This window comes from Notechis scutatus, chromosome 3 (assembly GCF_049901735.1).
Source record: "Notechis scutatus isolate UNSWTSFEM ecotype Mainland chromosome 3, rNotScu1.2, whole genome shotgun sequence".
NCBI classification, from domain to species: domain Eukaryota; kingdom Metazoa; phylum Chordata; class Lepidosauria; order Squamata; family Elapidae; genus Notechis; species Notechis scutatus.
The window spans coordinates 55003352-55027429 of record NC_142011.1 but is presented as its reverse complement, the minus strand read 5'-3'; the positions used below and the strand labels follow the sequence as shown (position 1 = coordinate 55027429).

Genomic DNA, 24078 nt, shown 5'->3' with positions numbered 1-24078 from the left:
ACTTATTGAACATAAAGTAAATGTAACATCAAACGCAAAATGACTCCGGACGGCGTACACAATGAAAACATAAAGCTAAACAATCCGGATAATTCAAACGCAACCATTAAAAACCGGTTAAAACCCAATTAAAAACTATATCATTTTGTTATTCATACATACACACACAATATTAGGCTCCTAGCTATGTGCAAGCAAGAACCAATGGTTGCAAACGAAGCTCAACCCCAAGCAAAAAATCTAGAATCATTTTCGATAGGAGGCATCTATTTTCGCGGGCGAGATAGAATAACTCTCAAATACAAATTCGTGTTCAGTACAAAACAAAACACTCTGAACTACTACTCTGAACCACTGATTACTACGGAACGCGGTCCTTTTTGCGCAGAAACCCCATTTCCTTCCCGTTTTGCGATCGGCGTTACTTTTAACCGCGAAGAATTTAGGTCTTCGCGAGCCACCGTCTGAGCCTTGCTAGTCACGTGGTCTTGGATCAGCTGCTAGATTCGCGGAGTGCGGGGTGCTGCCGGAGAGGCTGCGGTCGGCAAAATGGAAGGGGCGCTGGAGACGCATTTGGAAGACACGTAAGTGACGCTAAGGACGGCGTGCTCCTGCCCGACTGGCAGGTTCCCTCTCTGCTTTTTTAAGAAGGGCAGCCGGCATGGAGTTGCGGGGAGGGGGAAGGATGGCTTCCTCTGTGGCCGGTTCAACTCTCACCCGTCTCCTTTTTCCTTAGTATGAAGAACCCCTCCATTGCGGGAGTCCTCTGCACCGATTCTCAGGGGCTGAATTTGGGCTGTAAGTAGAGACTCCTTACAGGAAGAGGCCGCCTTCTCACCCCGCCAGAAACTCTGCGCGGATTCCAAATCCTCCTCGTCTTCCCTTTATTTTTAAGCACTTTGGTCCCGAGGCCATTGCAAATGCTGCACCTTCGTCCCTGCGCTTCTCAGCTGTCGCTTTATTTTGAATTTCGAATAAAGCTTTATGCAGCAGTGTTTCTTCTCCCCCACCACCCCAAAAAACCCCTAATTTTTCAAAGTAGTTTCATGATATTTAGGATGTACTGGTAGTCCCCGACTTACCAGCACAATTGAACCCAAAATTTATGTTGAGACATTTGTTAAAGCCAGTTGTTTATGACCTTTCTTGCCACAGTTGTTAAGTTGGTAACCTGGTTGTTAAGTGAATCTGGCTTCCCCATTGGCTTTGCCTGTCACGAGGTTGCAAAAAAAAAAAAAGTGATCACATGACCCAGGGACACAGCAACAGTCATAAATATGAACCAGATGCCAGGCTTCTGAATTTTGATCACATGACCATGGGGAATGTTACACAGGTTATTAACGGTGCAAAAATGGTCATAAAAGTCACTTTATCACTTTTATTTGGTCAATAAGTATGTTGAGGACTGCCTGTACTAGTTTTTTTTTTTTTTTGGCTGGGAGAAGTAAAAGTGAAACAGGCTTTGTTACTGGTTTTCCCATATTCCTTTCCTTCCCATGTAACTGCTTTTTTTTCTTTTTACTTCTGCCCAAGCAATCCTATTGTTTTGTCGAAGTCTCTCGCTTTCACATGCATCCATGCTCTCTTTCTCATTTTATTTAAGAAATTATAGCAGGGTCCAGAAACCTGGCTTATATGGGCCTCTTGCTGTTAGCCTTCTTTAAATCCTGCTTCTGGTGAAATAGCAAGTGTTTTGTTTTGCTTTTTGGTGTTGTTGTTTTTTTACTCTGGAAATGCCTATCCAGAATTTTGACATGGCAGCAATGAAGAATCCAAGCTAGAAACTTGGCAGTAGAAGTGATAATCACAGCTTATTAAACTTGTATGCCATTCAACTCTAGGAAGTTCACAGTAAGCAAAGAAATTACAATAAAATCAATTAAGCATTAAAAAATAAAAGATGCAATCTTGTAATCTTGCAGTGCGTGGTCTCGGTCTCCCTTGCCAAAGGCCTTCATGACTCTTTTAGGCAACAGCAGAGTGGGGGCCATCTAGATCTCAGGGAGAACCTCGTTCCAGAGGACAGGCAACAGCTATAGAGAAGGGGCACTTCTGAAGTCCTGAAAAATGATTGTTTAATTGAAGGAACTCAGAATGTGCCAACCCTGTTAAGACTGAATTTGCCAGGAGATATTATGGGAAGCAGGTGGTCCTTCATGGAACCAGGCTCTATGCCATGTAAGGCTTTATAGAAAACAGTTCCTTAAATTGCATTTGGAAGCAAACCAACCAGTGAGTTTGTGAAGCAGAGGTGTTAGATGGGCATACTGAGGCATGTCCATCACTGCTCTCATTGCTGCGTTTTTGGACAAATTTCTGTCTAGTCTTCAAAGGCAGCCAGCGTATAGCACGTCCCAGTAGTCAAGTTGTGAGGTGATTAGAGCATGAGTGACTGCCTGAAGCCCCCCCCCCCCAACCTAGGAAGGCCTTAGTTTTGTTCCAGCAGTTTGTATTTGCAAAACTACTGAACCACCAAGCTGAACTGAATTTTAGTCAGCTTGTTCTTAGTTTCTGGTTCACTGTGGTTATGCAGATCCAGTAATTGAATCTGCATATGAATATGTGAATGTCTGACTGCTTTAACAGCACCCATTATACAACAAGGATGGGGAAACATCTATGGAAATTCCAAGTGTCCAAGTCATGGTTGTTACAAAGGTGCTTTTCAAAAGGCAACTGAACTTTCTTTGTTTTTTCCTTGAAGAAGCTTCTTCAGTTCTGAACAATTCAGAACTGAAGGAGCTTCTTGGATGAGAAGCAAAACATCTTCAAGGAAAAAGCAAAGTCCAGTTGCCTTTTGGAAAACACCTATGGGACAAGGATGGGGAAACTGCTAGCTCATGGGGAGGATTTGTCCTGCAACCTCCTGACTACTGTGATCAGATTCAAGGACCAAAGAAAACACTCAGCCAGGCTTGGCAAGTCACTTTATAGTTACTGTCTCAACTACTGCCAGTCAATGAACCACAATGATGTAAACTTGTAAGAGCCATGGAGAAAGATGTAGACTTAATTGGCCCATTTGTTAGCAAAGAAAATGAGAAGAGGAGTAGACTTCCACATTCACTGAGAAATGGAAAGAACCCTTTTCCTCCAGTGAAAATTGCACTGACTTAATAATTATGCAATCTTTCTAAAGCCAATACTGCTGCAGTACTTTATTTGTTTAAAGAGGGAATGAATGGGGAAACACTGAAACAATAGAAATGAGAAGGAAGCCACTTTTTAAAACCTACTAAGGCAGAGTTCATTAAACTTTTCAGCTTTGTGGACTGGAGGGAGGGGGGGGAGGAGGAAGGGGATGGTTCTGCATTAGCAACAGGCAAGCACACACACTCGCCCGCTGTTCATGCAAGTGAGGATGCATGCACATGCTTTCCCACCACTTTTGCAGCCTGGATCTTAAGAGCTCAAAGCCCGGAGGCCGGCTGCAGCCCAGGAGTTGGGGGCGGACCCCTATACTAAGGGATACCATAAAAAGAAGACAAAAAACATGAGGGAATCTTTTTTCTCTTCCTAAAGGATAAGAGGAAAGTACCAAGGCTTACAAACTACTGGTAAACCAAAGCAAGTCAGAAGCTCTAACCTTCCTCACCTCTGTCTTACAGCTGCCAATGTCTGGATTGAAATTAGCAAGCCCACATTTGACAGGCCTTTTCATCTCGCTGCTAGACCCAAAGTCCAGTTAATAATTGTAAAGCTGTAAGTGACATAAGAAAAGACTTGCTAGTTCATATCCAAAAGTCCAACTGTTTCAGGATTTTATTGCCAAAAAGTAAACCAATCTCTGAAAATGTTATGTAGCAGTATCAGTCCTTCAGTGCATTTTGACTTTGCATCTAGTAACTGGACATATTATAAGAAATCCAGACAATTCCTGCAATTTGCAGTTAATTATTTGGGGGGGAAATTTTTATTCTTCAGACCTAAATACAGGACATTTTTCTTTTGAATGATGCAGAGTTGTCTTCTAGGTCGTGGCACCCTCTCAGATGAGCATGCAGGTGTAATATCTATTTTGGCCCAGCAGGCGGCAAAATTAACTTCTGATCCAACAGATATTCCTGTTGTATGTCTTGAATCTGACACTGGGTAAGTATAATTAATACAGTTTTAAAGACCAATATATGATTCCATAAATGTTGGTGAGCCCAGTCCATTACACGTGTGCAGTGCAATTCCCAAAAAGAACGTGGGCAGGCATGTCCATTTGATTCTGTGGTTTTCCTTTGTTGTGTTAAATGACTTAACAGACCTCACTGCATCATTGCCATTTTGAATAAGGATTTCCAAAAACTAAGATTGGAAGTTAAAATCCCCCCCCCCTCTTTTGGTTCTAGAAATTTGCATACAAGTTGCATATATAACATGTTACATTCTTATACCTGGGCATTTTCCCTTTGAGGGAGAAACATTGAGTCCATTAAATGGCTGGTATAAATTTGATTGTATTCTTCCATGTTTTATTGTTATTATAATGTTTTAACTGTTTAAATGTATAAGTCGTATTCATTGTGTAATTTTTTGTTTTGTATATTCTGCCCAAAGTCCAAGTGAGATTGGTAGCTATATTATTATTATTATTATTATTATTAGCCTCGGTAGTGTAGTGCAGTTCTGCAAGCTATTTCTGCTTCAGGCAGCTGCCTGCAATTTGGCAGATTGAATCTCACCAGGCTCAAGGTTGACTCAGCCTTCCATCTTTCCGAGGTGGGTAAAATGAGGACCCAGATTGCTGACTCTGTAAACAGCTTAGAGAGGGCTGTAAAGCACTATAAAGCCGTATATAAGTCTAAGTGCTATTGCTATATAAATTCAATAAATAAAATACCAGGTTCAATCAGTTATGTAACTATAGGAATTATACAATCATAAATAACCCCAGTCTGCACTATTTCCATTAATATTGTGTGTTTGCTTTTAAAAAAAGTCTATAACATATCTATTTATTTATTGTTTGGTGTTTTGTTTTGTTTTTCAGCAATGTCATGATCCAGAAGCATGATGGCATCATAGTGGCAGTACATAAAATGGCATCTTAATCTTACACATTCACAGTATTCATTGCTCTTCAAGAAATCACTGTGGAACTGTCTTCTGCCAATTAATACACATGGGATATCCAGACTCATGAAGTCAGAACCTAATTGAATCTGTAAACATCCTCACTTGCCTACTTTGGTACGGAGTGCAGAACTTTCATCATTTCATCTTTTGAGTAATGAAGCACTTTTTATTGCTGGAAAGAGCAACTTAACAGATAACCCCAATGTTAGAGGAACTCAAAAAATTATTGAGGACAAATAATGTATTCTATGTTGACTAAATATTGTGCTTCTACAGTCCTCTATGTAGCAGAAGAATATGTTAAGAAAATCTTGTCCTCTTCCTTGGCCCATTGAAACTAAAAGTCTATTTCATCTCAAGCTTGGCTCTTGGTAACTAACATGGCCATATTTATGTGGCTTTGTTGATGTCAAATGCAATAGGTGAGCCATGGCTGCCTTCACTGAGATGCTTTTCAATTTTTCACCCTAGTCTATAGCTTTGGATTTCCTATCTCAGTCCAAATACTGATCACAACCAAATCAACATAACATTCTAGACCAGTCAAGGATGGTCAAGTATTGCCACCTTGCAACACACACAAAAAGTATTGCCACTGTGCGTATTGAGTTTGATAATAACAGCAATGTGGTTTTTGCATTGCACTTTTCTGAAGAGTAATCTACAAAATAAATGAGAACTTCTCTAACCAGCTATTAACTAATGTCATGATCTTATTGTGGTTGATGAGGCTATCACATTCTTTTATGTGCTGGCTACTAAAAACATACCAACAGGATTAATACTAAACATGGATGTTTCTTGTCCTAAATTTTAAGGTGTAAATTTGCATAGAGAACAGTTCATCAGAGTTAAACTCTAGGGACATAAATAAGGTTTGGGACTGTTTCTGGTTCTGTTTGAATAAAAACAAATTAACAAGAAAATAGAATAAGGTATACCCCTATGGTATATGGGCCATGTTTAATACAACTTTACTAGTACTTTCTATCCAAGTAAAAACTACATAAATTCTTTCAGTTACTCTTGAAATTCTGATGCTCCAAAATCAAAATACTTAGCAGCAAACTATTGAAAGAAATCTGGTGCCCTTAGTTTTCTGCCAAAAAAGTAATTATTTGGCATTGTGAGAGTCTACTTAGCCAAAGGAAATACATTTTTTAAAAAAATGGAGATAGAAGCTGGTGGCAAAGAATTATTAGGGCCAGAAACAGTAAATACCATATATTTTCACAACATGCTATTTAGGGTACTGAACTCTGATTAACTGAAATCTACTTCATTGGTTAGATTGGCATTAAGATCCTGAGCCAAATTAGCCAACCACATCTTCATAAGTTCAACAAACTCAGCTACTTGATAAATACACATCACTGGGATGGATAAGATGCACATAACAGATTTACTGTATAAGCTGCAGGATAGAGATTTTGCTCTCTCTATACTCACGTCAGCAGTTCTGAAAGAAATATGCTACCGAGGTAGATGACCTATAGCTGAAGAGTGCATTCTCTTGAATATGGGCAGAGCTCTGCAAAATCCAATATAAACAATATCCCTTCAGACTCCTTTCCCAACAACACATTTGAGGGTGGAGACAATTTCTCTTCAGACTTTCTTCCTTCCCCAGTGTATACAGGAGAAAGCTTACGGGGCTTTCTATGAGATTCTGAAATATTTTGTTGCTCCCTTCCTGTCAACTTTTAAATTGTAAGGGTAAATAATAGTAAAACCATCCAAGATTGTGGGAAAAACAGGCAAGATGTTTTATTTTTTATAGTATGAGATTGATAGTTTAAATGTTGACACGTTGACAACGTGGATGACTACAGATTTCCTTATTTCTGTATTGATTGCTAGTTAAGGATGTGATTGGGACACAAGACATTCTTCCATAGAGAAAGAAAACATCTGGATGAGTATTGTGTCCTTTGGACATTTAGCTGAAGCTCCCTGTTCCTTGCTGCAATGCACACATTGGCATTGTAGCTAAAGGGCTTCATTAGCTTGCAATTAGTTTCTGCAGAAAGGAGAAAATAACTCAGAAGTATGTATACAATTACAAACCACAGCAGTAAACCATTGTTTACAGCCTAGTACTACTGTCTTGATGTGTGCATTGACACCAAGAATAAAATACCTAACCAAACCTTGGCTCTGCTGCCATATGACATCTGCACTGTAGAAGAACATCCTAAATCCAAATCACCGAGGAGTTTTTTGTATTAAAAGAAAGTTAAATTACTTTCTTTGCAAATCTGTACTGGAGGTTTTGTGTCAAGCCATTTCCAAAACTATATCGGCAAAAAAGTGACTTCTTTAGACATGTAATTCCCTTAGCTGGGGAATTCTGGGAGTTGAAATTATCAAATTTGAAAAACACTGGATTAGTTTGGCTTTTGAGCAATTATTTTTAAAGGGCTGCAGCTGATAATAACCATCTGTCAGGACAATGTGTAGCTTGTGGAAATGGCTTTTGATTATTCAAATGTAAAACTGCAGAGTATTATTGTTTTAAAGTCTATCAAAACCATGAAATAAAAGAAAGTGCAATATCATGGCCTGGATCTCAAAAACATGATTTTTTTTAAATCTAACTAATTGGCATTCAGCCTGAAACATACCTCTCTTTAAGCTGAATTAAAAAGACAGGACCTAACTGAAAATAGGAAACTGGTTTAAATTGCGGGAGTTACAACCATATTTATAGTTTCTGTTGTGATCTGTAAAATTGTTTACCGACTATATTTTGGATAGATTTGTATGTTTAACAACAAAAATGAATACAAATAATGTGTAGGTCCATTGAAACCTTTTGATGGGTCAGGACTCTAAGAAAGAAATCTATTAGGAAGTCCTGTTCATCTTGTAAGAAATATGAGCTCATTACAGGAGTAACGTTTGAATATTTGCAGAACGTTTTAAAGCAATTCCGTTTAATAGTTTTAATGTCAAAATGTCAAAATTTACTGGGAAGTTAAACAATCCATTTAATTGCTTGTTAAAAAATACTAGGGTGTTTTTTTTTAAATAAATAAAAAAATCTTCAGTTACATTGTTGCTAGGCAGCTAGGGGAAAGATTACACTGGAGAAGATGAAGAGGTGATCAGGTTCTTCTCTCTGTCCCTTGCTGATCGAAACTGTTACAGATGATCTGGCAAACTAAACTGAACTCAATGGTATGCCCCAGAAAAAGGAGAAGAGAGCAAATAAAGAGGAAGCAGCAACAGGTCTTGCAAACATTAACACACCACAAAAGAAATGGCTTTGGGCTATTTTCATCAGATTCTGGTCTACTTGTCAGGACCCACATTTTAAAAATCCAGAAGCTATAGTATAAAACAAACTTTTTAATGCCTGGCAACCCTACTTTAAAGGCCTACTTTGTTTACTTAAAAGCATTGGCAAGAGCCATCAAGCTACAGTAGCGCCAATCTTTGCTAACAGAAAGGAGGAAAAAACTAAAAAGATAGCAGTTAAAATTCCGTCTCGGTTATATATTTCATCCTTTAAAAAATTTGGTTAAAGATTACATTGAAAGCCTGCAGCACATACCTATTAAAGCAATTGTGCAGACTGCCTTGGTTATTACATTTCTGAGAATGCCAATGGCAGCAACTTTCTGGACTTCAGAAAAGGAGGGAGACTCTGTGGAAAGTAATAAAAACACCGAAGGTCCCAATAGCACAGCAATTCCTGATGGAGGATGGGGCTGGCTGATTGTTCTCAACTTTTTTCTAGTAAGAAACAGATAAGTTACTGGTACTATGTAGAGTGTGGTTTGATGTTGTTTAAAAGTCATGACAAATACAAAAGGCACTTGGTTTTAATCACGTGTGTTGAATTTTTAAAATATTGAAGAAAGAAGGAGAGGTTTTTCTCAGATTAAATGGCCTGTAACATGTTCTGGCCAAAATCTAAAACTATATAAAGAACTTAAGGAATGGGTAAGAATTGTTGCCCCTTTGGTAAGAACTTAACAAACATTTGCGGATTTCTTAACAGAATGGAAAACATAAAAATACAAATTGTAGTACAAGATCCATACACTAGCATCTTTCTAGAGCTGGTTTCTTTAGAGTTAGTACTATGAATTTAATTGGAGATCTATTAATTGAAATCATGTGCTGTGCTTAGCTATTATTTTGTTTGGTTTTAGCATTTAGCCAGTCATTTTGGCTTATGGAACAAACTATGATTGAGTAAATAATGGCATAGACTGACATGTGAATCCATGAAATTCCTGCTATCTTTGGTAATAAGCAGCTTGTGCTGCTTATTACCAAATAATAAGTTATTTGGTAATAAATAGAAGTGATAGATATTATAGAAGTTACAATTGACTTTTGGTAATGAATGTGTTATACCAATCAGGTATCCCTCTCCAGATCATGCTGAAAGTAATATCTGTAAAACTGGTGGTTTTCTATTCTTGGTGTAAAAAAATTAACATCTGGTTGACTCTGACATAAGTTTGCTTTTGGTTGTGTGTTACAGTTCCCTATAGAAAGGGAAATAGTACTGTGCTATATAGTGTGAATTACAGTAAACGAGATGACAAGAGTGTGAGCAAGTGTCCTCAGTGCATCCTTGCACGTAGGGCTACAATTAGCAGTTTAACCAGAGCTGAGCAAATTTCCAAGTCATGGCTGCCATCTATTATTTTACCAGGAATTCTAAATCAGGAGAACCCTAATATTATGAGTCTGTTTTCTTTGAAGGAGTACAATTTCAAGAATCAAAGATGGTATTATCCTGACATCACTAGGCCTCTGAATAAATAGGCACTCACCCCTTGCATGAGTTTCACCCTACCTGCAAGCATTGGATTAGACCATCTCCCATTTGGCCGAAGGAGGAGATATACAATTAGGTATCAGCATTACCAACATACTGAATACCTCATCTCTCACTTTGAACTAAGTGATGACCTTTCCCAAACACTTTATGTAGATGCAAGCAGTACAGGGGGGAGGATACCTTTGGGTCTGTGATCTGTGGCACATGATACCCCGTTGTTACTACCAACCAGATTCATCCAATTGCAAAGGAGAACTGTCCTAAAGGAATGCCAATTCCAAGCTTTCACGGGGGATTCAAAAGGATACTGGGATCCACAATATTGATGGCTGCCGAAGGGCTTTGTCAAAAAGCCCAAATATTTTGTGTGATATATAGGAGAAACAGAAAGAAAAAGCAGAAAGTTGTGAAAGTCTGAGAGAGAAAAGTGTGGGGAAGGGCAGAGAGAGATACGAACTGAAGGCAAAGAGAGAATGGCATTATAGCACCAACCCAATGGCATTCTTGATACAATGGATTGATCAGCAAGCAAATCATCCAAATGTCGAAACTAAATAATTCTAAGTAATTCTGAATTAAATAATAATTTAATTCAAAATAATTTCTAAAAGAATAGAAATGACCACTGCATAGTCTGCATTCTGTGTCACTGTAATGTGGGTTTTTGCAGCAAGGGAAATGTTGCTGGTTAGAATTTTACTAGAAGCACATAACTGCTAGACAATGCCAAGAAAAGTATAGGCTGTACAGGTTTGATGGGTTAGTTGAGTTGGAGGTTGATTTTATTGTAAAGTGAAAGCCAGAAAAACTCACCACAGTTCTTTCTTCAATCACAATCATGTTTCTAAGGATATTTTTTAATGGCCAACCTTATCCTATGGGGACAATCGGGCCCAGCTTTGCCATTGTCAGCCCAGTGCCTAAGCCACGTCCCTTTCTCTTTTTAGAAATGGGATTGAAAAATGTTCTGCCCTATTGTGGGTCCATCACCAGCAACACTGACACTGGGTCAATTCCGTAGCAAACTAAACACTCATCCCATCTCATTTGTTGTCTGCCATGCCTGGAAAGAGAAACTGAGGCACAAGAGAGAGGGCATTATTCCAATGTGTGTAGACAGGATATAGACAGAGGTGGTTCAGTTGACGACGTTATTTGAACTTTCAAACAGCTTCTGAAGAAAAGAAAAACCTCACTGAAGAATTTTGAATAAGATTCTTATGAATTAAAATAATAAGCTGATTCTGTAAACCGCTTAGAGAGCTGCAAAGCACTATGGAGTGGTATATAAGTTATGCAAAACATAATCACTGAACCGGTAGTAACGCCGGTTGAATCCCACCCCTGGTTGTGCAATGATTTTAGGTGTGCAAAAACTAGTCTATATAACCGTTTCTCCAACAGAACTCTGGCATAAAGCAGGAATTGCCCATACAGGTAGTCCTCGTTTAGTGACAGTTGGGACAGTCCTTGATCACTAGGTGAAATTGCTACTGTGCTTATGATCTACTTCACATTTCCTTTGATTTTACAGACTTGGGAAGGTTGTAAATGTGTGGATTTGGTTGCAGTTATTTTTTCATCACCATCACAACTGCAAACAGTTGTTAATCAAGGACTTCTTATAATGTTATAATTTGTATCCAATGCTTCTTCCAGGTATATTTTTCCTTTTTAACTTAAGTTCTAAGGGCATTCCATTTTTGAAATCAGCTCTGAGTTCTCATTATATCCAAATTCATCTCTTCTGGTGATCTTGGCCAAACCGGGACTACTCAGCCTGATTTTTATCACATTTTTGTATGAAAACTTTGCAGTTTCCTCCCTTCTGTTCACCATCACAAAATTCTGTAATGTTATTTAGGCTGACAGATCATAGCTCAGGCAAAGTAATCCAAGACATAAAATTTATGTTTTAAAAAATACTTCGTATCATCATTATTTTAGTAAACACAACAGGTTTCAAAATATTCATGATAAAAACACAGGCTTTCAGCAAAGGTCTTCCTCTTCCCTTAATTTTTTTTTCTCAGTTCAGATACTAGCTGGACTTTGTTGCATCTGCCAGTGTGATACCTAGTTTCATCCTCTGGTCATTTAAGAAGAACACTGCAGAGTTTTGCATTGGAGTGCCAATTAATACTCCATTTTACATTTCAATTAATATGATACTGATTATTTTTGTAGGTAAATGTATTTGTAATTGGAACACTGAAAAACTTTGCCATTTTCTTTGTGGCTTTTCAAGAAGACATTGGTGGCTCTTCTGAACATGTCAGCTGGATTGGTTCCATTATGTCCTCGCTTCGATTCCTAGCAGGTTAGTGTAATGTACTGTCTCTTTAAATACATACCTAAATGCATTTGACTGGACTGTGCTGGGATTATGCCAGTGTAAGGTCAGTTCATGATTGGTGTCCAATTTGCCAAGTTTAGGCCCAGAGCTGTGGGGAGGTGGTACTCTTACTCAGAATGCCAAATGTGCTTCTAAAAATACCTCCCTACCTATATCTGTAAGTTAAAACTATTCTCCCATCTGGTTTTAGTCATTTGCCAATCTTGCTTATTGACTATAACTCACACATTAGAGTTCTCATCTGTAGTTTTCATAAATCAAAATCTTTATGAAAACCATTGTAGGTTTAATAAACAAAAAATAGGTAGTTTGATAATTCCTTAAAGCTTAAATATTTTCCCCTCAGTGTCTTCCGTTCCAGAAGTGGTATCTGCAGTATTTCTCGAGCTATCATTAATGCCAATTTCCACCTGCTCTGTTCCAGCACCTCTGGTAACTACAGTGTGTGAAGTGCTAGGAGAACGGAAAACTTCCTTGTTAGGGGCTCTCCTGGTTGGTGCTGGTTTTCTTATCAGCACACTGGCCACAAGCATTCCTTTTCTTTGGGTCTCTATGGGACTCCTAACAGGTAAGTGAACCATGTCAAGTATATTCAATAAGCCCCTCCAGAAACTTTCCACTACTTCAGGATAGAAAGAAATGTCAGATGCTGCTGCCAGCCAACTGTGTTGACTATTCACATCATCCTTAATCTTGTTTCTGCCTGAATTTTGGACAATAATTGGATCCAAAAGTGCATTAAGTCCAGGCTGCTAAATTGAGGCTGTTAAATGGAATGCTACTACAACTATTTTAAATTGGTGTTCTGTCCTTAAGCAATTAGGGAATATTTAAAAGCATGATATTTAATTTGTTCCTTCCTGCATCATCTTTTGAGGGGCATGAATAACTGCTTAACTGAGGCAAGGCCAGAGAGTGCTCAAGCATACTTCTTTACATTGTTTTTAAAACTTTAAGAGATCTTGGTTAAATTGAATGCTTGTATTGGAGACAGATACAAAAATAAAATACCACAAAAGCTTTTGTTATATTGCTATTGTTAGAAATATATTCTTACCTTTATATCACTTCATATTAAGAAGCTAGTCAGATATTTAACCACATTGCAATATTATATATAGCATGATGGCATGATGTTGATTCTGATAAGACAAGGATTATCCAGGGTTTTAAGATTTCCATGTATGTTGTATGTATTTTATTCTAGAGAAGATTAAGTCGTTGACATAGTAACATCATATCACAGAATTATGGTCCCTAAATGTGTACTACTTCAACTGAATAACTCCTATGTTAGGTGACATCATTTCAAATTAAGGATTATTGTATTCAAAATAAATTTACCAAACCTCAGACTAGAGATCTGTCTATGGCTATTAAAATTCTAGTATGCAACACTACCTGTCAACAATCCAATCTTTTTTTTTCTTTTGTTTCCAACAACATCATTTGAAATAATTATCTTGTTATTGGGGGGGAGGGGAAGTAAAGTTTAAAACACAATTGCTTCAGTTAAGAACTGTCCACCTGGAAGCATTGCATATTTGTGCAATTCATTATTTGTTTAATTAAATGAAATAAAAACACATTCCTACAGAATGTGTAGAGGATTCTGCTCCTGCTCATGAAGTTTTCTTTCTTTAGGGTTGGGTTTTTGTCTGTTATATCAGATAGCTGCCGTCATGACAGTTAAGTACTTCAGGAGATATCTGGCTTTAGCCAATGCAATTGGCCGCTCGGGAATGGGGCTGAGTGTTGTGCTAACACCACTTGTTCAATTCCTGATAGACATGTACAGTTGGCAAGGTTAGTCATCTTCATTTCTTATATCTTCACACTGTTAATATGTGAAAGTAAGTTGATGTTAAACTTAACATTACAGTCAAATAATAACTGAATTTTCATTCTCTTTCAGTCATTCAGTTTCCTCAGTGATGTAAATGAAGTGAGAAATCTGCTTTAAGCATACTTACTTTTGATACAAAAAGAAAGATACATTGTGCTTTAGATTTTCTATTTTAATTGCCGTGATTTTCTGACAGGACAGTTTTATAAAGAGTTATAGAAACCACATTATTTCTATTCATGTGTCACCTCAGAATAACAAAATAACAAAATAACATTTTAGAGATTAAACAGAGGTTGATTTTAAATAGCTAGAAAACTTTTTTTTTCTTTTCTTTTAAATTTCACTTAGTATAAATATAAAAATTAATACTGGCCTAGGGTGTTCATCAGTGTTACGGGGGGGTGGGCATCTTGGTAAGATGGACAATCTCTGAGAATTGTCAAATGCATTATTATTAATATTGTTATTTACTTAAGGGATATTTACCATATCTACTACTAATGGTGTTCATCTTTATCCTTTTCTTTCAAGAATAAAAGCTTTGACATAATTTCAAGCAGTGCTGAAAGTAGATTCCATACAGCATAGGGAATAAGGAGATTGTTGGATACTGCTTGAAAATTACCAAAATAAATAGCCCTGAAAAGTTCAGTATAAGGGATATTTATCCATATGCTAATTAGTTCTGTGACTGTAATGATTTTTTAAAAAATATGTTTTAAAAATATTATCTTTTCCCATTCATTCAGGTTTCTTATTGATATATGGCGGCATCATGTTGAACCTTGTACCTTCTAGCCTGTTACTACGGCCAGTTCATAAGAAAAAAACTAGAGACATAGGTCCTAAAAGTAAAGGCCAAATGGTTGTACTAAGTATGTTTCCTGAAGCTTTCAAAGGCAGCCTAGATAAAACCTGCACCAGAGAATTGAACATACTGGATCTTCCCAATCAAGAATGTGCTAAATCAGACAACCTGCAACAGTCTAATAATTTAGTCTCAATTATCTACAAGTTTTCTGGAATGCCACAGAAAAACACTTGTGTGGATGCCTATAAGAATGATAACCAAACTGGTGATCAAATTTGCATCCGATCAAATGAAGGAAAATCCAGGGTGCAGTCTTTTATCCAGAAGCAATGCCATCTTGTTGTCTCTCACCTGAAAAATCCCTTCTTCCTTATTTTCACGTGGTCTTTTCTCTTCAGTCAGCTTGCCTATTTTATCCCAACTTTCCACCTTGCAGCCAGAGCCAAAACATTGGGTATTGATCCAATGGATACTGCTTACATCATATTAGTAGCTGGTAAGAAAAATCTCCAACTTTTAAAATGTTTCTTGTAAAATGTCACCATTGCTTAGCCATGCAAATCATGATATTAATTATGTAATCACTAATTACATATGGAGCACATCAAAATGTATAATTGTTTATAGTTTAAAAGTCAACTCAAAAGAAATCAAGGCATGTGTGTTGATTCAAATTCAAAATTTAAACTCAATTATTAGACAAATACTGAAGTGAAAAAGAAATTACAATGTAACACTGGAAAAATATTTAATATATAGCTTTATGAAATGTGGTTATGCTTAACTTTCAAGACATTTTATTCAAAGGTGTGCTTCTGTAATTATGTAAAGTTTTGGTAATCCACCTTAACAACAACAAAATATGTTATTAAATTTTATTAGCATTAAAAAAAATCTCAGTACAAAACTCCATCTTTATTACATATTTTTCTTAAAAGATAAACCAATAGTTAAAATGACTTTATTATTCATTTTCAATTTAAACCAATCCTTTAAATTTTGCTTGAAAACACTGATGCGGAATAGGGGTTAAGAAACTGAGGTGTCAGAGCCAAATCCACTTTACACCTAATGATGGATATTTTTGAGGCAAAATCAAGCAGCTTATGTAGCAAGAGAACTTAACAAAGGGCAATTTGGGGGATGGAGAAAGTTAGGAGTTATTACTCCAGATTCTAAACTCCAATTTCATTTAGCAACGCATTTTGCCATAAAATTATTGGCCGGAGCCTGTGAATAACTATACAGTTTAATCATACAAGGAATGTTCAGAATTCTCAGATATGAATGCATCAGATGGAAATAAAACTTTATATGCCTAACAAAAATAAAGCAAAAGTGTAGTATTGAACATTCATATAATTAAATGTACTGGGCTTCAGTCAATTGAATGTGGAGCTGAAGAGGGGGGGAAGGGGGAGAAGAACAGTCTAATAATAATGAAAAGATGCTTCATTGTAGCATCCAGGAATTTACCATAACATACTGGGCAATTTTTGAAACATGTGGGAGAATGAGAGATGCCAGGAATTTGGTGTTGAATCTTGAGAATGAAATTGAATTGAAAATATGAATGGATGGAACACTTACCACCTGGATAAGAAATCTGACAAATGAGGCCACAGCCAAGCAGTAGGGGCATCTACCAGCAAGTCTGTAAGTAGTATAGAAGAGGGTATTCTAAATTGCCAGAGTGATTATTTTTATTTTTCCCATTTTGCAGGTTATTTTTGTTTCATGTGAATTAGCACAATCTGGTTACCCTCAGACTTGACAGTTTATAAACCACTTTATAAATATTTACCATATGGCCCCTTGCAGTGTTTTGCAGCATGTTTTTCCCCCCTGTTTATTAATGTTTTAATTAAAATAATACAAAATAAAATTAGAGAGGGCACAAAATCTGATACTAGGACATAGATACTATGGCTAGGTATATTTATGTCCACAGGTGCTATATTGATGACATAGGTTTTAGAAATTTACAAAGTGCCAGTTCCTTCATTTTGATCCTTATTTAGCACCCAAAGAATTCTGTTTTAGAAATCATTATGTGTTTTTGTTCTGTTTTCTTTTAGGGATAGTAGAGACAGTCAGTTTACTAGTCTCTGGCTGGATTGCTAATCAAAAGTGGACTAAGACATACCATTACCATAAAACATACCTCATTCTTTGTGGGCTCACTAATCTGCTGTGTCCTCTGGCTACAACCTTTCCATTACTTATGAGTTACTCTGTAATTTTTGCCATTTTCAGTGGTGGATATCTTGCACTGCTGATTCCTGTGCTGGTAAGTGGAAAAACGTAATTGAACAATGAAAATATTAGAACAGTAGCACTTTACATTTCCAAATGATGACATTTGCTTCAATTCAGACAATGCTAGAGAACTGGAGAATTGCATGTTTCAGGGCCAGTCAGAAACATGAATTTAGGAGGCAGAGAAAGAACTGCATACAAACATCAAAAATACATTTTACTGATATTAATTTATTATTAGTTAAGCACTGATCTGCCCTTTCTTGGGTTTTTTTTACCCTTGAAAACATTTTGCTTCCTATGTAAGAAGCTTCTTCAGTTTTAAGTCAGAACTGAAGAAGTTTCTTGAATGAGAAGTGAAACATTTTCAAGAAAACACCCCACTCCCCCAAGATAGCTGTTTTTTGGAAAAGCACCTTTGGGACAAATGTGACCTGGATGATTGAGAATCTCTATAGACGATGATCTGCACTATCTTAGGGCCAATATTTTTATTAGGTTACTGCTACTTTGGTGGAAGGGTTAAGGTGCCAGGCTAGAAAGCAGATTGTGAGTTCTAGTCCTGCTGGGAACTAGTCTGCCGAGGAAGATGGTAATGGCCAGCCATTTCTGAAATCTTGCCAAGAAAAGTGTAGGCACTACTTCAGGCACTTGCCAGGAGTTAACTCTGACTCAAAAAAAATGCTGTTTTTAAAATTACATATTTAACTTAACTATTAGGTTTTAAAAAGAAAGCAGCTCCAGACTGAAGGTATGCTATTGCTATTTCTTCAAACTAATTATTCATTTACCATATTTGCATCCTCCTAACCTGAGTTTCCTGGATTGTAATCCTCTTCAACCCACTCACCATATCTCGTATTAGTGCACTGAAACTGAAAACAATGCACATTTTCAATAAATAGTTCATATATTAATGAGAAATGCTTATGGAAAGCTAAACCTCCTAAAATATATTTGGACAACTTAACCTACTTGATTTTCAACAGTGCCTAGAGCCATGATGGTGAACCTATGGCACGCATACCACAGGTGGCACACAGAGCCACTTGTGCCAGCATGCGAGCTGCAGGCAAACTTACCTCACTGCGCATGTGCGTGCTTCACAGCTGATTTTCGGCTTCCCAGAGGCTTGAGGAAGGCTTCTGCAGGCTTTGCAGCCCGAAAACTAGGCCCGTTTCGTCACTTCCTGTTTTTCCGGAAATACCAGAAGTGACGAAATGGGCCTAGTTTTTGGCCTGCAAAGCCTGCAGAAGCCTTCCTCAAGCCTTTGGGAGGCTGAAAAAGGCCTCAAGCCAGCCGAAAATCATCTGTGAGGCACAGTGCAGGTAAGGGAGTGGCAGTGTGTGGGGAGTGAGATTGCGCGCGCATGTGTAGGGGGCATAGGGGTGCGTGCATTGCCTTCTGGGTGCTGGAACACGAGCGCGAGCATGCAAACGTGTGCACAATTTTTGGCACAGGAGCCCAAAAAGGGTTGCCACCACTGGCCTAGACTCAAAGAGATGGAATGACTATATAAATTTGATAAATGTATTTTAAAACATTTATGTCATTGACCTTTTATCTTCCATCTATTTTTTGTGGAATGAGACTTATTATATTTTAAAACAAAAAAGCAAAGATGTAATACCTGTGAAATGTAGTCAGATGTCAGGGACTTCCATTTCCTGCTTTGAAAGCATCTGGGTATATTTGGCTATTAATAGACAAGGAGCTACAATGTGATCCCAAATCACATAACACATTGACATTGTGGTATAGTTCAAATCTGAAATTCATAGAGAGGAAGTTGTTTTGGAATAGTTGGGCTAACAGGAATTAATATTTTAATTTTTTGTTGAATTTTAGTGGCTATTTAAAAAATTTTGAGATATTGTCTTTTGAGTTCAATTTGCATTCAACATATACTTTGTACTATGTAAAACTGAAATCTGTATTATCAGTATCAGCAGGATGCTTTGGCAGCCTCCAAGACATCTGAAATTTTAGCTTCTTTAAGAGATTCTGTTCATAAGCTAAAACCAACAGTTCATCTTTATACATTATTAAAATGGGTGTGCATGAATGTTTAACAAAAGATAAGACTTTTTTGTCTTTTAATGTTGGCAATTTAAGAAATTTTAAGTTCTTTAACTCATATTATTTGATTTTACTCTGTTATAGCTGTGTTATAATTTTATTAAATTATAACAAAGGTATCTATAGCAATATAAAAATGACTTTATCAAAACTTAGAATACAACAAAATATAATCTTAAATAGGTGGAAAGGCACTCTTGCGATTTTAAGGAATGAAAAGACAGGCATTGAATCTACTTTTGGAAAGTCTATGCTCTAAAAACGAGATGACATATTTTGTTGCTATATAATCAGAGTTAATGTTAAATTTAATGACTGAATTATTTTTATATACTTATGTATGTATTTATATGGATCCTTGGGGGCTTTTTTCTCCTTATCTTTAATTTAAATATATTAGTTATTTAATCAGAATATATTTTCAATGTATTTTTCTCTTCTATGTATTTTCATAATACAGGTGACTATTTTTACAAGTAGAGCAAGGCCTCACTAAACTCTGTCCAAATATGTCACATACCTGCCCCACCAGTTGTGGCACAAATTTGTTACTAAGAGCTTAGTGATCACAAATAGAAGCAGGTAACATTATGTGATCATTTTTAATCACTATAACAGAAACAAGAACTAATAAATATTGGTTTGTTTAACAGGTAGATCTTGTAGGTGCAGCCAGATTTCACAGTGCCTTGGGACTTGCCTCATTCATTTCTGGGTTTGGAGTTATTGTTGGACCTCCTATAGCAGGTAACACAATTGTCATTTTCTTTCCTTGAAAAAATAATTCTTCTGACCATATAGTGCACTGTATTTTTCTTTCAAAATACAAACTATAATGTGATTTATATATGCTTTTACATTTAGGAAAAATCCTATCAAAAGTGTAAAGAAAGGAAAAATAAAAGTACCTGTGTACAATTCGGCAATGTAGTACTTAGTGTTACATTTCATGTTTAAATATTCATCTATTCTTTTCCTCATTTCATCACCCTTAAATCTATTTCTAATAAAGAGCAGAGATTTCTTTCTGTTCATAAAATGCCAGGTATGTTGACAGTGCTGTGTAAAGAATAATAGAATTTATCACCCACAATTACTACAGACAAGAAACCATTACCTTCCTTATTTCTTCACTGCTCAATTCCTGCTTGTACTAAAGTTATCTTTTTTTACATTATAATTTCCTTTTAAACTTTTGTTAATAGATATCAGAGCATTTTTCCTTTCTACTATTACAAGTTACCTCCCTGAAGGTCTAAATGAGTAGCTTTGTTCCTAAGAAAAAAATCCTTATGGGCATACACAACAGCCAAAATCTATATCTTAAATATCTGCCAGCCAAACAGATGCGTCCCTGAAATTATGAAAAAAGAGTTGAAAGTACCCAGATAGATTTTAGCTTCTATGTTTGTAGGTTAAGGATAATATTTTTTCAATCTTTAAGGTATTTAAGCCATAAAGATTATTCAATTGTAAAAGGCTGTGAAATTCTCAAATTTAATTTGAGATGATATGACCTATGTGGTAAAGAAATTAATTAATAGGATTATTTAAAGCTATTATAATAGAAGCTCAAAGCAATTTAACAATCTAAGGGAAACAACAATTGTTAATATTTTTTTTAGCACCCATGAGGAAAATAAGGATGCAAGTTTTGATAAAACCAATGTCAGATGAGGAAAGAATGTTTATTGAATTGACCACAGATAGGAAATGAACCAGAGACACTTAATACCTTTGTAATACAAATGCAGAAAGAGGACAGAGAAATTGGAGAGGTTCTACCTGGGATCTTTGCATCAGTCTTCACTGTGAAAGATGTTAATGTGGGACCCACACCTGAAGCATATTCTAGGGAATGGGGCAGGGACTGCCTCTGAAGAGCTGTGCCAAATAGAAAAAATGTAAGAGGTTTTAAAATTAACACATTAATAACTACATGACAACATAATTTAGAGTTCTTGAAAAACTTCTAGTAAATTATTGTGAGTGTTAATATTTAAATCTGTTTATTAGTCCTTCCTTAGCAGCTAGCAATAAAAATGGTAACACCAAAGCCGTCTTGTTTTCTGGAGTATGGTCAAGTTGTCAAAGTGGATACTGAGAAGTACTAGTGAGACAGGATTCATTTCCAGAAGACAATCATTGTAAAGTTTGTATGTGTTTTATATTGCAATTGTATCCATACATCCTATCTACCTAAGAGGGATTAATAGTATACACTGGATGTGGATTCAGTGATTCAAGATAATGAAACCTAAAGCAGAAGAACTTTTAAAAAATAAATGAGCAATTAAACTACGTAGTTATATACTTTGAGCCCAACAAAACCTATATTCTTAAAGCAGTAGAGGCTTAACTGCAAAGATTTTCACCCGAGGTAAACATTTCATTATAATACGCATTGGAAGTTAAACATGAACACTGGATTTAATAGGAAAAGAGTTGAAAACAAAATGGCAAGTACTTCTTTTTAAATAATTCTGTAGGTAACATCATTTGGTATAATCTGGAGACATTTCAGAAGGTATTTCATAGCCCTAAAACCAACAGAAAAGAGTAAGTGAAATAATCAGAAATACGAACGTGTCCATATACACCATGTTAAGGCACTGAGACTTCAAAAAAATAGGGTCAGAATTTCATATGTATATTCAGTAAATGGGCAAATTCTTTCATTTCTAATATTTGAGCTCATTCAGTGCAAGTTATCTGCTGTAGATTTAAATTAAAAAAAAAATCATAGTTTTTGGCACAAAATAGCCAAGCTAACAAACAGAAGGTTACATTTATAGCCAAATTCAAGTTTGAATCTACGTTTTTATGAAAAGCAGGTATTAAGCCTTGAGGGATAAAAATAATTTGTTCAGATACTGTTGTGTATGAGAATTGGAGTAATTATGAGAGGGGGGGACTATTTTCTGCATACAGGAAGCATCAATATGACCGTTATTTTAATGAAGAGAACTAGACTGGCAAAAATCTTATGATCCCCTAGTAATCCAATTCATATATGTAATACATAGAAGTACCACATAATTGTGAATCAATAGGTTTTCAGGCAGGATCTACTCCAGAGTGCTTTAAATATGAGCCATATTATTTCAATGTGGGAACAAGCCCTCTGGTGGTAAATTTTAATAGTTTGCCAGAACAAGAAAATCCTCCACAACGTAATTGCTATGGGATCGTGGGGATTTATTCCCAAGTAACCATGCGAACACCAATGGGATCTCACCAAATAAGAGATCACTTGGTTCTATAAATGTTAGGGGTGGGATAATAGTACATTACTTCTATGAATTTATATGCTTTTTCAAAAGATGTGTTTTGCCCATTTTCGAAATTATTAATACTTAAAAGTCTGTGAGGCAACGTAACAAAGAGTATAACCAGAATTCATTCTATATACATTACATAAAATTCACCAAAATTAAAAATATCCTTATATGTGGGTGTATAGGAATGTTTAGTCTGAACACAAGACAGTATCTTCTGCACCACTCAAGTACTCCATAGCTCAATACTACTGCAAAAAGCCTCCATCCCTTCTTTGCTGTCAAATGTGGGGTTCAGTAGAAGATCCTAAAATACAGAGAGACTGAGCAAGCAGAAAAATTGACTGGTGAAAGAAAAACTGAAACAGATAATTATTTAATAAACATGCCATGAAGAAAATTAAAGGAATGAAATATATTTACCTTGGAATAAGACATCAGCTCCTGCAATTTAAACCAATTAAGGTAGGTTAATATATAAAACATAATCTTTATTGCCACTTAGGTTAAATGATGCAAATGCAGTATTGTTGAGGTACCTACGTGGTTTTTAAAAGTGTTGCTTTAGTAATGATATGAAAAGACAACTACACTAAATGAGAATGATTTAATAACCAAATCCTGCTGTTCCTCTTACTTACAGGTTGGCTGTATGATTACACACAGACGTATGCATGTTCCTTCATTTTGGCTGGTATATGTTTCCTTGTTTCATCCATTTCATTATTCTTGGAACCTTTAGCCCAAAAATGGAGACACGAAAGTTGAATCCACTATATCAGCAGACAAAATTCTGCAATTCTCCAAAGCTTGATCTTGTAGAAGTTATAAATTTTCAACAATAAACTAATTATGGGATTGTGGCTACAAGGTGTCTTTCAAAAATATTCTGGATATTCTGGACGGCTATGAGCTATGCTGTGACTATATATTGCTGTATCGTTGCATGTGGTCAAATAAAAGCTGCTCAGCTATTTGTTATGGATGCTTTGATTCCTGCAATCACCAAAGAGTCATGGTCAAAACGAATTGTTGTTTCATTTAGCAAATTGTGTTCGAGTCTGAAAATTATTGCAGTTATTATCCAAAGCAAATGGAAATGTTAAATTAGATAATCCCTTCTCGTACCTTGACAGCTGCTTGATCAATATTCCAAAATAGAGGAACAGGGGAGATGCAAGTTTAAGTATAACATCAGCTATATGTAGAAACTCGCATGGTCTCACTCTTTCTCAGGCCAACCTACCTCACAGGAACGTGGCAGGGATAAAATGAAGAGCTATCTTCATGTAAGTTGCCTGGAGTTCCTGGAGAAATAGCAGGATAAAATGCTAACTATCAGTTTGTTCACATTAGCAGATTATCACTCATTTAAAAATAAGCAAACAAACTAAAAAGAACGTATCAACCCCTTTTTTTAGAGGGCAAATAAAACTAGATTCTGAGAATTAAAACAAGAGCTCATTTTTGCGAAAAAGAAAAAAACTTCCTCTTTATCATATCAGACCAAATAAGGAAGCAAGTTTTGTAATTCTTCATATTTAATACAGGCAGGCCTCAGATTACAGCCACAAT

At 36.4% G+C, this 24078-nt stretch overlaps 3 protein-coding genes across 26 annotated transcripts in view; 2 read left to right on the top strand and 1 right to left on the bottom strand.

Annotated features, from left to right (window-relative positions):
* The first annotated feature begins 517 nt into the window (after positions 1 to 517).
* Positions 518 to 7630, top strand: LAMTOR5 (late endosomal/lysosomal adaptor, MAPK and MTOR activator 5). Its single transcript, XM_026678079.2, has 4 exons — positions 518 to 584; positions 737 to 798; positions 3978 to 4095; positions 4985 to 7630. The coding sequence occupies exons 1-4, from the start codon at positions 550 to 552 to the stop codon at positions 5043 to 5045; spliced, it is 276 nt and encodes a 91-aa protein (XP_026533864.1). The 5' UTR covers positions 518 to 549; the 3' UTR covers positions 5046 to 7630.
* RBM15 (RNA binding motif protein 15) overlaps positions 6237 to 24078 on the bottom strand; it is a 40985-nt gene continuing 23143 nt past the window's right edge. For 5 of the 24 annotated variants that reach the window (XM_087960008.1, XM_087960009.1, XM_087960031.1 and 2 more), the window contains one exon: positions 6237 to 23810. The gene's annotated coding sequence lies outside the window, so the exon portion shown is untranslated. The remainder of the gene's footprint in view (positions 23811 to 24078) is intronic. The other 19 variants (XM_087960029.1, XM_087960025.1, XM_087960019.1 and 16 more) reach the window with 19 other exon arrangements.
* On the top strand, positions 8674 to 23356 carry SLC16A4 (solute carrier family 16 member 4). Its single transcript, XM_026677968.2, has 8 exons — positions 8674 to 8811; positions 12059 to 12191; positions 12652 to 12795; positions 13872 to 14033; positions 14826 to 15383; positions 16966 to 17177; positions 19879 to 19972; positions 23147 to 23356. Exons 1-8 carry the CDS (start codon positions 8674 to 8676, stop codon positions 23269 to 23271), a joined length of 1566 nt encoding a protein of 521 aa, XP_026533753.2. The 3' UTR covers positions 23272 to 23356.

Coding starts and splice junctions, on each gene's coding strand:
- LAMTOR5 (XM_026678079.2), top strand. CDS start 550: ATGGAAGGGGCGCTGGAGACGCATTTGGAAGACAC. Junction 585..736: donor GAGACGCATTTGGAAGACAC/GTAAGTGACGCT, acceptor CTTTTTCCTTAG/TATGAAGAACCCCTCCATTG. Junction 4,096..4,984: donor TGTCTTGAATCTGACACTGG/GTAAGTATAATT, acceptor TTTGTTTTTCAG/CAATGTCATGATCCAGAAGC.
- SLC16A4 (XM_026677968.2), top strand. CDS start 8,674: ATGCCAATGGCAGCAACTTTCTGGACTTCAGAAAAGGAGGGAGACTCT. Junction 8,812..12,058: donor TTGTTCTCAACTTTTTTCTA/GTAAGAAACAGA, acceptor TTATTTTTGTAG/GTAAATGTATTTGTAATTGG. Junction 14,034..14,825: donor AGACATGTACAGTTGGCAAG/GTTAGTCATCTT, acceptor CCATTCATTCAG/GTTTCTTATTGATATATGGC.